At 46.4% G+C, this 13,672-nt stretch overlaps 1 protein-coding gene across 4 annotated transcripts in view; it reads right to left on the bottom strand.

Annotated features, from left to right (window-relative positions):
• Nucleotides 1-2,810: 2,810 nt before the first annotated feature.
• INSC (INSC spindle orientation adaptor protein) overlaps nucleotides 2,811-13,672 on the bottom strand; it is a 122,655-nt gene continuing 111,793 nt past the window's right edge. For all 4 annotated transcript variants that reach the window (XM_034995055.1, XM_034995056.1, XM_034995057.1 and 1 more), the window contains 3 exons: nucleotides 11,684-11,839; nucleotides 10,150-10,226; nucleotides 2,811-3,884 (listed from right to left, as the gene is read on the bottom strand). In XM_034995055.1, the coding sequence (XP_034850946.1) occupies nucleotides 3,756-3,884; nucleotides 10,150-10,226; nucleotides 11,684-11,839 (362 nt within the window). In that variant the 3' untranslated portion in view covers nucleotides 2,811-3,755. The remainder of the gene's footprint in view (nucleotides 3,885-10,149; nucleotides 10,227-11,683; nucleotides 11,840-13,672) is intronic.

Genomic DNA, 13,672 nt, shown 5'->3' on the forward strand with positions numbered 1-13,672 from the left:
ACGGGGGCTGAGGTGACAGTAGTTGTTATTTCTTGGTTCCAAGTCCCAGCTCTACCATTAATTTGCTGTGTAATTCTGGGCAAGTCTTGTTAAAGTGTAGCACGTAGAGATGGGACTAGGTAGTCCCTACATCCTTTGCAGGATTAAAGTCTGCTTCTGATACGCTACGGGTTTATATTTGAGACACTGTCAAGAGCAACCAGGCAACTGAATAGATGCAAAGGTGGGATTTGGGGGATGTTAACTGCAGCCACATTTATTGAGCACTGGTCATTAGGCATTATTCTAAGCCTTTTCCATGTCTTAATACATTTAATTCTTACAACGACTCTATGATCAAGGCACTATCCTTATCCCACCTTACAGAGGAGGAAACTGAGGTACAGAGAGGTTAAGTGCCTTGCCCAAAGTCACATAGTGAGTAAGGGGTAGAGCCAGGATTCAAAATGAGATAGGCTGCGGACCCCATATTTGTTTTAACCACTATGTTTTACAGCTTTTCTAAGGGCACTAGCTTATTGACAACTAAAACCCCAAGTAATCCCAGCACTTACTCATTTTTACTTTTCTTTCCTGGGCCCAGGGAAGACCCTCATGGTATGTTTGCTGGAGGATTATGGTTCTACAGAAGTCCAGAGCTATATCTACCTTCTAGTAGGTGCCTGGTGCTAAGTGCCGGCTTTCTTCCCAATAAACATTTAAAGTCAGACAGTTGTGGGTGCAATCCCCACATCTGTATTCGATTTTGGCAACATTATTTAGCCTCTCCAAGCCTCTTACTCCCATCTGCAATGGAAGGTATAAATAGGATTATTAACAATAATAATTCACAAATGTGAGAATTATGAGAGGCAGTACAAGCTGCATGTTATTTCCAAGTTTTGGCAATCGTGGATAAAGTTGCTACAATCAGCCATGTGCGAGTGTTTTGTGTGGACATGTTTTTAACTCATTTGGGTAAATACCAAGGTATACGATTACTGGATTGTATGCTAAGACATATGCTAAGACACACAATTGTATGTTTAGTTTTGTAAGAAACAGCCATACTGTCTCATGAAGTGACTGGTCCCATTTGTATTCCCATCAGCAATGAATTAAAGTTTCCTTTGCTCTACATCCTTGCTGGAATTGGCATTGTCAGTGTTCCAGATTTGGGCCATTCTGATGGGTGTGTGGTAGTATCTCATTGTTGTTTTCATTAAATTTCCCTTATGACATGATACAGAGCATCTTTTCATTTGCTTATTTGCCATATATAGATACAGATATAGATCTTCTTGGTGAGGTGTCTGTTAAGGTCTTTGGCCTATTTTCTAATAAGACTGTTTATTTTCTTATTGTCAAATTCTGAGTGTTCTTTGTATATTTTGGAGATGAGACCTTTACCAAATGTGTCTTTTACAGAATTGTCTCCCTGTCTTGGCTTGTCTTCTCATTCTCTCAGCACTGTCTTTCACACAGCAGAAGTTTTTGATTTCAATAACATCTGGCTCATCAATTATTTCTCTCATGGGTCATAACTTTGATGATCTAAAAAGTCATCACCACACCCAAAGTCTCTCAATTTTCTCCTATGTTACCTTCTAAGAGTTTTATAGTTTTGTGTTTTACATTCAGGTGTGTGATCCATTTTGAGTTTTCACAAAAGATACAAAGTCTGTGTCTACATTCAGTTTCTTCTTTCTGTCTGTGGATGTTCAGTTGTCCCTGGACCATTTGTGGGAAAGATTAGCTTTGGTCCACTTTACCGTCTTTGCTCCTTTGTCAAAGATCGGTTGGCTATAGTTATGGGGCTGTATTTCTGCACTCTCTATTCTGTTTGCATAATCTATTTGTCTATTCTTTCACCAATACCACACCATCTTAATTACTATAGCTTTACAGAAAGCTTTGAAGCCAGGTAGTGTCAGTCTTCTAACTTTGGTCTTCAGTACGGTGTGTTATTTACCTTTCATCCCTTGTCGATACTTGCACTAATCATGCAAAAGCAATGGTAGGTAAAATCGTACCTCAATATGGTCAAGGTAGCAGTACCAAGCTGTTCTTACACTCGTCGTACGCTTTACTGCGACCCTTAAAGTACTTTTTTCAACTACCAATTTCACTTAGAAATACCCTGGATGAAGCAATACAAATTACGAACTTTATTAGATATTGACCCTTTAGGCATCTTTTTTCCATCTTCTGGGTGCTAAAAAGAGAATTACACTTCAGGCACTTCTGCAGTGTGCCAAACTAGGATGAGTGTCAGTTTCAAGGAAAAGGCACTGGGTGATTGTTTGAATTGCAAAGGGAACTCCTTGCTTCCCGTGGAATGCTGTTTTTACTTGAGAGGATAATTGACAGAAAAACTATGGTTACTGAGACTGAAGTATTTGGTAGACATCGTCACAAAAACAAAGTGAGCTTGTCACCCCAAGCAAAACAACTGACAGTGTTTGTGGCCAATGGTAAAATTTGAGCTCTCAAGCAAATGATGACATCAGAAGTGATCTTAATAAAATTTGTTACCATATGAGGAAAGGTGTCAACATTTAGATAATTTGCATAACTCAGTGAGATATATCAAAAATCTTATTCCGAAAAGTGGAAGCTTGGTACAAGCACTCAGAAGACCTTGGCCTGGATCCAGGGCCTGCCATTTACTTGCTACTTCAGCTCCATTTACTTACTTTCTCATGTGAAAAAAAAGAATTTCCTCTGTTTCCTCATCTGTAAAATGGGTATAATGGCTATAGATTTTTGTGATACTTTCAAGCACTGATATCAGTAAACCAGCTCTCTGGGGAAAAAAAAAAAAAAAAAAAAAGCTCCGAGTTATAACATCATCTAATTTCTGAGATGTAAATACTCCCACCACTGCCAATTTCAAGCTACCAAAATGAGATCACTGAATGCAGAATTGGGGAGAAATTCTCACAGTTGTCCCTTGCAAGCTGGTAGGAGCCAGCTCAAGCATACCACTACTTTCAAGTATACTTTTGAAAAGATATCATTCACTAACACCTCCTCTGAAGATCCTAGTTGCCAGGAAGTTACACAAGAGCAGAAAAGCCTAGGGAAACTGAGTTTCTGGGGTCTTTGGAAATTTTTTTGATTTCTCACTAAATCCCTCAGAACTTGACCCATTCGTGCACTTATGAAAACAATACAACTCTCTATGCAGTTTTAATAGTTGGGAAGGATTTTGTGACATGAAACCTTATGAATTAAGAACTTGGTCTAAGATGTAATGTAATCCGAAAATACAAGACACATTTTATATGATTTCATCCATTAAGGAATAAAACCTTCCTTCTAGTATATTCTGTCCAACTATGAAATTTATTTAAAATCTTTTAGAAAGGAGCAAGCCAAGTTAAAAAAAAAAAAAAAAAAAGCCAAAAGACTGCTGGGTTTACATACTCTGGTTCCAAAAGGGGGAAAAACGAGGCAAGACTACATAGTGAGAGTAGAAAAAGCAAGATGAAGGGAAATCGCCCATGACAATAAGTCATGTTAAGCATGATACATTTCAACATCTGTAACTGAAAAGTCACAGAAGTCAGAGATAAAAACAAAAAAGACTCCCAGGCCCACAGACTGCCTGATGATGTTGCTAGAATATTTAGCCCTCTGTCCATTTCATGTAAAAAATAAATTAAGTATAAATAAGGAGGTGAGGGAGCTGGTGCGTGCTCAGGTGTGTTCACAGGTATGTACTCAGAGAGGGCATGAGAATGGAGCCAAATGCCTTTCCTCTCACACACTCGCTACACAAAACTCTCCTCCATGTTGCTGCAGAGTAAGAAAGAGTCCACAAGCCGGGGCTGGACCAGCTGCTGGAAGTCAGAGTCCTGCAGGCCTTCAGGGCACACCCCGGCCAGTCTACGCAGCGCAGCCTGGGGAGAAACAGAAGAGATGACACAAGTCAGACCAGGCTCTGCTCAGGGGCATGTATCCCCCTCCACTGCCCTGGGAAGTGCATTTCAGGAAGTGGCTCATTTAGCAGTCAATTTGAGTCAATCATCACCTCAGTCACCTGACACCTTAGTGAAGTGGTCCTTCTGGTCACCTGGTCACTATGGTAACCTTATCACTTGGCCATCTGGTGTCATTTGTACCTTGGTCATTATGACGGATGATGTCATCTGAAAGCCTTCATGATCTTAATAATGGTCCTGCCATTTTGGTTTTTCAATCAGCTTAGGAACCTGGTTGTTCTAAAGATCTGTCATTTAAAAAAATCTGATCAGCTTACTGAAATATTTAAGTTCAAGATTTGTTCATGCTTGAGACCATAACTGCTAGAAGCATCAATGAAATGATATGCTTGTTTCCAAGTCCCTAGAGTAACCTAGCAAGGGCTATTTATTGATCCATAAATTCAGCAAGGTTCTGGCAAAGCATTATGGGATGAGAAAGAGGGAAAAGAAAGAGAAAGGGAGATCATAAAGCTGAAGGAGATGGAGGTTCTGAGCTGGAAAGAGGTGCGGGCAGATGATACCACTGGCCAGGTCCCCCTGCACTGGGCATCTCACTCTTCCCTGAGGGCTCTCTCCTGTTTTATGTCCCCATGCCCTTGCTCAGCTCTTCTCCATGGCACAAAGTCCCTCCCCACTCTTTCCGAGCCAGCAGGTGCATTTATCTTGTGAGGCCTGGCCTACCGTCATCTCCTCTGGGAAGCCTTCCCTGATTCCTTGAAGCAGAGACAGTCCCTCCCTTCTCTGTGCGCCCATGATCCCTGGGCTGACCTCAACCTTCTCACCTCAACTGTGACTGGTTTGGAGGTGTTTGTCTCCAACACTAGATTCTGAGCTCCTCAAAGATAGAGGCTCTGTTTTATTTTTCTCTGTATCTATAACAGGTAGAACAGGGGTTGGCATAGGGCTTAATAAATGTCTGTTAGAAAAAAAAAAGAGAGAACAAATGAAAGGCTTTAAACTGGAGTTCTATTGCTAGAGCAACCTGAAACTGTTAAGGTGGGCTGTGTGCCTACCTAGAGCTCTTTACTAGTCAGCTGAGGCAGTGCATACTAAGTACTCAATGAATGCTAATTCCTTCCCTTTTCTTGTACCTGTACACAGCAGGGAACAAGGTGAGAGCCGAAGAGTGCCCCCTTACCCGGGAAACAAAGAGAAGGGAATATCTGGAATAGCAGAAGAAGCAAAAAAACAAAACAAACAAAAAAAAACACACAAAAGGAATACCAACACTTACTGAGTATCTACACATAGTATTTCATTTAATCTTTACAGGATACTACAAGGTAAGTATCATGATCTTCAGTTTGGAAGGCTCAGTGAGGGAAAGGGGTCTTCCTGAGATCACACAGCAGTCCCACTCCAGGGCCCTCATGCCCATACACACAGGAAGGCTGGGACAAGCCCAGGACAAGGGGTTATATTGAGTACAAGGCAGGCAGAGGGCCCATTACCTATACCTATTGCTGAGAAATCACCAAGTTGGCGGAAAGAGAGGAAGCCGTAAGTTGCTTGTTGGATGAACAGGTGCTGCCATGTCCAAGGTTGATCAAAGAGAAGGGACTTATGTCTCTATCACATGAGCAGGGTCTGAGACACTCGTCTCAGGAGACTGTCTGTTACTAGTGTGTCCTGCCTCTCCTGGGGTATGATTTCCCCTAAGAGCTACAAAGGTTGAACTCCATAGCACTTTCTGATTCCTTTTGGCTCCAACTGGGAGAAATAACTCTATTACCCTTGACTTGTGGCAGAAAAAAATGGAACCTGAGATCTTCAGCAGAGGAGGCTCTGAGGCCACTGATGTATTTTAGATCATCAGGGGTAAAAATAAAGCAAGAGGGAGGGAGGGACAAAGAAAGGTAAAGAAATGGGGAGAAAATAGACTCATGAGGAGAGAGAATGAGGTAGAAGAAGAAAATAGAGAGACAGAGAAAAAGAGACAACAGAGAAATGGAACACAAAGGAAAAGCCAAAACAGAGAGGCAGAGATGAACTGGTGAAAGAAAAGAGGGAGATGGAGAGAGAGAAAAATGGTGACAAAGAAAAAGAGAGAGTGCCCTGGGGGTGGGGGGCTAACAGGATGGAGGTAGGAGCAGGTGAGGAGCCAGAAAGGGTGGAAGGGGAGGGAATGGGGGGCAGGGAGAGGGCTGAGGGGATAAAAGGAGAGAAAGGGAAGGAAAGAGAGAGAGAAAAACCTCTGAGAGGAGGCAAGCTCTAGAGGAGAGAAAGGGAAAAAATAAAATGAGAGAGAAAGTGGGAGAAGGGGGGGAGAGAGGGAGATGGAGAGGGAGGAAGAGAGAGTGGGAGGGGAAGAGAGAGAAAAAAAGGGGGAGGGAAGGAGAGAGGAAGAAAGAGTGGAGGTAGGGGCAGAGGGAGAGAGAGAGAGAGAAGCTCCAGCAGACTCCCTGCTGAGTGTGGAGCCTGGCGCAGGGCTCAAACTCACAACCCTGAGATCATGACCTGAGCTGAAATCAAGAGTTGAACGCTTAACCAACTGAGCCACCCAGGTGCTCCCTGGCCTGTAGTTCTTTTTTTTTTTTTTTTTTTTTTAGGGGAGGGGGGGCAAGGGGGAGCAAGGGAGGGGGGGGGGAAGGGGGGAGAGAGAGAGAGAAGAGGGGGAAAAAAGAGAGAAGAGGGAGAGGGAAAGAGGGAATGAACTAGAAACAGACCTGAAAAAACACAAAGGTAAACAGACAACCTCAACTCCCCAGGGTCCCCAGAAAGCCTGCAGGACAGGAACCCAAACCAACTCAGAGCACCCCTTTCCTCAGCATCCTGGAGGTCAAAGGACCCTTCCCCCTTCTGAAGCCTAGTCTCTCTCCATCTCCCCCTGCTTCCCTCGGAGGGTTAACAGCCAGTCATCCCAGGATCTCATTCCCAGACAGTCTGAAAACACCCAAGCATTAGACAAGCCCAGCAGCCCACTGACAGCCGCCTCATTAAGGAAAAATCAATTCTGTTTGCGAGAGGCAATCTGCACTGCCACTTTCCCAGATGTGGGAGACAATAACTGAAATGTCCTCCCTCCCCCTGAAGAGAGCCTTAGAAGCTGGGGAGAAGGCTGTGCGGAAGGCAGGAGAGGAAGCCTCCAACTCCATCTGCCAGGTCAGCCACCCAGTGGCCCCCATCGCAGCAGCCAGGGAGCCACACTCAAATGGTGGAACCCCTTCTGGGACCCAAATCAACAACACCAGCCAATTCTGGGGCCTAGGAGTGGGAAGACAAGTCTATCCGTCCCTCGGACAGGCAAGAAAGAGTCACCAAACCCAAGGTCCCATGGAGATACCAAGAGCTGGAAAAGGGCCCCAGTCCTAAGAAGGTTCCTGACTAGAGGGGAAGAAACACAAAAACCCACTAGGAGCCGAGGTAGCAAGACCAGGGCCATAAGACATGGGGGAGAAAACATGGCTGAAAACAAGAAGGTCTGACCACAATGTCAAGCCCTTCGGCATCAGGCAGGCCTGTGTTTGAATTCCAAGAGCCTCCCCCTTTTAACACCTGGTACACTGGATCACACAACCTGCCTCTTACTGAAGAAAACAAAATCCCAGCCTGCAGGCCCGGATGCACACCATGTACTCCCTGTCCCTGAGCCACAGACGGCTCCCAGGACACTTCACAGAGGAGAGGGATTTGGGTCTAAACCTTGAAGGGGCTGCTGAGGACAGGGGCCAAGGCAATGTCAGGGTGGCTCAGAGCACTCTGGCCTGGCTGAGCTGGACGAGACCTGGAGGCAGTGGGAGGCCTTCGGACCCCAGCAGTGTGCTTGAGCCAAACTGTCTAGGGCTAGAGACAGTAGGCCATGGATAAAGGGAACCATGGAAGGGCTTGTGATGGAAGTGTCCTGATTGTAAAATTAGGATTAGCCCCCCAGCTACATGGAGGGTGGATTAAGAAGGGAGGAGCTCTCTTCAGCATCCCATGATCCATCCTCCAGGAGAAATGTAATCCCCTTTCCACTGGGAAGACCTTCAAGTGATTAAAGATGGTGGCCAAGCCCTTCTGCGTGTTTTACTTCAAACTAATAATGAAGATGGACAAGGAATTGTGACAAGCCCACATGCCTGCGTGGAGTTTTATGGCTCCCCATTATTGCCGCAGGGCCTCGTAGTGCCAGGCACTTGTGGGCCCCCCAAGTTGTGGAGAAAATGGCAGTTGGGGCCAATGATTGTGTTTGCCCCAATTACACTAAGCCAGACAGAATTAAGAAGGTCTGTGAACTTGGAGGGAAAAATGATATTGCTACGCTTATTAACCTCCAACTGAAACATAGCCTCTCCTTCAGTTTTGGGTGCAGCCATAGACTATGAAGTCTCAGCAATTCCTGCAACTTGTGCGCCAATGAAAGTCACAGAGCAACTCTTGTTGGAGGTACCTTCAGATATCATTTATGCTCGCTGCTAGTCAAGGTTATAATACTCATTAGACCCACTGCTATCTCTTATTTAGTGTGTTCATTAGAAGTACATATATTAATATATCACATATAAATACTCTAATAGTTTTTTTTTAATAGAGTTAGTTTCCTTCTTAATTCTATACATTTTGGTTTATGCATTTAAAACATTATTCTTAGAAGGGATCCAGAAGCTCTACCAGATCACCAAAGGCACAAAACCGATAAGGTTGTTCTGCATGTACCAGAATCAAAGCCGCATGTTTGTCTCCCCCCACCCCCAACAGCTGTATCCCCATAGTTTAGAAGTGTGCAAGGCACACAGAATCACTCAGTAAATATTTATTGAATAAGATTTACAAGCACTTAGTGACCTACTCAATGTCATGCAGCTCATTAATGGCAAAACCAAGACAGGTGTGTCTCACTGCAATGCCCTCCTGTCTCTGTGACCATATGATGACTATCAGGAGCTCTCCCAAATGAGACGAGCTTAGTCTAAAAAACGATGGGGTGCAGAGGGGGCTTTACTGTGAAACAGCTTGAAGGCCCCCCAGATCCATCACTTCCCCATCTTGGGACCAACCAAGAATCTGGCACTCCCTTCTGGAAGTCAAATGGCCTGTTTATATATTGGCTTCCCTGCTTTTTCATGCTTCCAGCTGGAGGCCACTCTGTTTTGGGATTCAGGACAGCCCCTGAAGGGAGGAAATGTAGAGACAAAGCATGTATTACCATCTGGTGCAGGTGATTCTTTCATGGTGGCCCCAAGCAGCAAGGAGAAGTTGGGTGTGGACCTTGTGAGATGCACTTGTTTGGTTCAGGTTGAAGATCCTGGCGAATAACACTTTCTGTCCTATCCTACTGCCTAGAGTCCTATTCCGCAAAGGAGGGGAGAGCTACAAAGCTGGAAGAGCTGGTAAAGGGGCTCTGTCCAAGAGGATGGAGGCTTTTCTCCCAATGTCCCCTTTAGAACAGGAGACCTCCATACCCTAGCTCCCATTGCTGCGAGTACCATGGCGTCGCTACCAGCTCCTAGCATTCTGCCCGCCAGCCACCCTGCTCTTGATCGGCTGTTGAGACTCCTCAGAACCTCAAAGGTTCATGGTTCCTAAAAGTATGCATGGGGGAGGGTTCCCCAGCCCCCCATCTTTCACATATATGACCTTATATCATTTTCTTCAGTTTTTTTTTAAGATTTATTTATTTGGGGGGGGCGCCTGGGTGGCTCAGATGGTTAAGCATCTGCCTTCAGCTCGGGTCATGATCCCAGGGTCCTGGGATCGAGCCCCACATCGGGCTCCTGGCTCAGCGAGGAGCCTGCTTCTTCCTCTCCCTCTGCCTCTCTCCCTGCTCATGCTTTCTCTCTCTCTCTCTCTCTCTGTATCTCTGTGTCTCAAATGAATAAATAAAAAAAAAAGATTTTAAGATTTATTTATTTGGGGGGGGTGTTGCATGAGCTGGGGGGAGGGGCAGAGGGAAAGGAAGATAAGCAGACTCCCCGCTGAGCAGGGAGCCTGATGCAGGCTCGTTCCCAAGACCCCAAGACCATGACCTGAACTGAAACCAAGAGTCAGCTGTCCAACTGACAGAGCTGCCCAGGCACGCCTTCTCTTCACAGTTTTATGAATGAACTGAAATACCCTTATCACCATTTTAAAGAGAAAAGCTCAGTGCCGAGAAGTCTCACGGCTTACTCAGGCCAACCAAGGCATCACCAGCTCTCCTGGCCCCTGGCCTGCAGTCCCAAAGCTTGGGAAGGAAGCTGGGGGACTATGGAGAACTCACCAGACAGGCCACAAGCACAGCATCACTGCTGTTCCTCTCGGAGGGCGACCTGCAGAGCTCGATGAGGCGGGACATACCTGCGTGAGACACACACGAACGTCATGCCCAGGATGGGGACGGACCTGACCAGACCTGACCCCGAGGTGCTCCCCTTCCCTCACACAGCCTTCTGCAGAGGGAGGCGACCCCAGGGCCCCCCCAGCTCACCAACTGGCCATGGAACGGGGGCTAAACCCACCTGGAGGAGCTTGTGGTGGAGACCTCCTGCTCCCCTGGGTATGAACGGACCCTGGTCAGGGCCAGCACTGAGCTCGGGAAAACTGCAACAGAACGTACTGGGGACCTCAGAGAGAGAACTTCCTCTGTGGGTACTTCTGATTTTGCCAGAACTACATCGAGTGTTTACATCATTATCAACGGGACTGCCCAATACCATTTTCCCCCCAATTGCCTATCTCAGTCAGAAAATATATTGCAGCTAAGAGGACAGAAAACTTCAGATTGAGGTTAATGTTTCCTCGGCCTTTACAGAGGAAAGGTAAATAAAGGACTGTGCTTTTCAATGTAAATGGACTTTTTACAAACTCCAAAAAAACAAAAACAAAACAAAAAGCCAACTCGTAAGATATTAATAAAAAGGTGTGCAGACACATTCTGTATGTTTACCTTCCAGAAAGTCTTTCTGGAGCCGGAAGCCTGGGCCACCTCATGCCATTTGCCGGGTACCTGCATGTCCTCATGCCTGGAGCACCCTTTCTCAACCATCACGCTGCAATAACACCTCAAGCCACGGCTGAAGGCTCACGTCCTTGCTAAAATATTCCTGGACCCATGCGGATAAATGTGAGCTACCTCCCCTGGGTGCCAAATGTGGCCCGGACAGACTTTGAATGTTGCTCTGTGGCATTCAAGTGCATGTTTTTCTTTCCATGTCTGCCACCCCCACGAGGCTGTAAGTCCTGGTGGTTGGGACAATGTTCCCGTCCGTGCATCAGGCCCAGTGGTCCGAACAGAGTCAAGCAGGGAAGGGATGCTCTGAACACCTTCGTTGGGTAAATGTGGCAAACTGAATGCATGAGTGATTTGATGAGTGAATTAAGCAATGAATGAAAAGTGAATAAGAAAAGTAATGAATGAGTTAATGAATGAACAAAAGGATGAATTCATGAGTGACTCAACAAATGAGCAGGTAAGGAAACAAAGCGAGGAGGCGAGTAACTGAGCGAGTGAGTGAAGGATGAAATGGAACGAGCAAATGAAGGAATGGGGTCCCTAGTGGGAAGTCTGCAGGGGAGTCACTTTTCCATCTGGGTTTAGCCTCTCTGAGCCCTTCTCCTCTGTAGCTTCGGCCCCAGGTTACAAGGTAGACGAGGGGCTGCACGCTGGGCCCCCATCCCAGCATTTTCTGGCACCCAGAGAGTGCGGCTCACCTCAGCCAGCCTTGGTTCTGAGTCATCTGTGGCCACCATGAAACCGGGGGTGCTCCCCTCCCCACGCCCACCTCCCCCCTCCTGCCATAGCCGGCACCACTTACAGCTCAGCCGCACGGCCTCCCGGGCCACTTCTGGGTCTCGGCTGAGACGGGCCAGAGTCACCGCGGCCTTCTGCTGGACTCGCTCGCAAGCCGCCACCTCGGCAGGGGTTCCAGACCTTGGCTTCTCGGACAGCATACCCATGAGAAGCTGGACCCCTGGGAAGGAGACAAGAAATGGTCGGCGCCTGCCCCAACAGGAGACTTGCCCCCGGGGCCGTCCCCGGGGATGGATGGCCGCAAAGGTCCAGACGTAGGGGGTCTCAACCATGGGAAGGAGGCTGGATGAGGCCAACTCTTCTACTCCTTCTGCCCTGGGATTATCTCTGACTCCATGTACTAAGTCACTGTACTTGGAAGGGACATCGGGAGGACATCCCTTTTGATTTTTTAGATGTTAATTCTGAGCTTTTATTGTATGCATGACACTGTACTGAATGCGCAATAAATGCACGATCCCCTAAGCCTCCCAATAATCTCGTGAACTAGATACTAGTATAATTCACCGTGAGACCCAGAGAGAAGTGATGTCTCTTCTCCAGGGTCACACCGTTAGTAGTTGGGGAGCTGGTACCAGAACTCAGGTAATCTGGTTATCCGTCACTCCTTCACCTCTGATCCAGCTGCCTCAGAAATCAGTCCAGAGGAGACAAGTCCCCCATGGGTGGTGACCCAAACCTAGGCTGGATAAGCAATAGATCAAATATTTTAGAGGGAATTCAAGCATGGGAGGAGGGTAGATAAGTTGGATTGAGAGATGTAGGCCTGAATTGGGTCAGCTGAAAAGTCTTACCGCCCTCCCCTGAAACCAGATCTGTCTTCTGATTGTTCTACAAGCCCACATCCACATTCACTCCCACCTCAGTGCCTCTGCCACCTAATTTTTCTGCATGGATGTCCTTTTCCCTCTCACACTCCATTTAAATAATTCCCATCCTGCAGGTTGTAGTAAAAGTCCATTTCCTAGGGGAGCTGTTTCCTACCTGCCCCAGCCCACTCCCCTTCCTTGCACCCAGTGGCACCTACCAGCTTAGAACTTAAACCAGATGTGGCCCACGAATGTATTTTACTTTGCTCTGTTGCTCCACACAGTGTCTAAATTTTTTTTTAATTTTGCTATTATGAAAACTGGAAGATTTCCATCAAAATCCAGCTTCCAAAAAAATTACCTCCTGACTTCACATTGGGCCCACATTTCTTCATGACAACAATTTGTTGAAGCTTATTATAAGCTTGCTATTTTAAATGAGATTGGCCCAGTCCCTGCTGAGCCTACATCATCCATTTATATTACCTGTCTGGATATAGTCATCTAAGTTTGTAACCTCTGACTTAGACCGTGGACCCAGAAGGGTCTTTAGAGCTCCAGCGCCCCACTCCCCTCTCCATTTCACAAAAGAGCACCCGAGGTCTGGAGAGAGAAAATGATTTCCCAAGTTCACACAGGAGTCAGTTCCAGTCCAGGACCTCAGCCACACGCCTCTCTGAATCTTACTCGAACCAAATGTGATTTCTAACTCTCCTAGATCCCGCTGATGCACAGGGGCTATAAGTCACTTAGTTATGGCCCTGAGACTATTCAGTCTTGGGGAGAAGCCATTTCTCTTTCTGATGAGCTTTGTAAGTATCCATTCCTCCTTCCTACAGACTCAAGGGACATAGTTCCTATTATTTCTGCTAGCACACATGCTAACCTTAGGGCAAGGTGCTTCTCTTCCCAACCCTCTCCTGGACCACTGAATGTGTCATAGTCCTCAGGCTCCCTATGCCTACAATGTCTCTAAGACAAAGTCACAACCATGAATGTCCTGAGGTATGTATATTATGGCCTGTGGGCACATGAACAGGGGACACCAAAACGACAACTATGGGAAGTGCCACAAGCTCAGGAAATTTTGCTAACTCCTGGTTAAGTTTCCCATAAAGAAGCCATTTTCCCATCCCCCACTTTGCACCTGGAATCTGACAAAGAACCAGTTTCTCATATACTAG

The sequence above is a fragment of the Mirounga leonina genome, unplaced genomic scaffold (genome assembly GCF_011800145.1).
Source record: "Mirounga leonina isolate KUSES-001 unplaced genomic scaffold, KU_Mleo_1.0 Mir_92, whole genome shotgun sequence".
NCBI lineage: Eukaryota > Metazoa > Chordata > Mammalia > Carnivora > Phocidae > Mirounga > Mirounga leonina.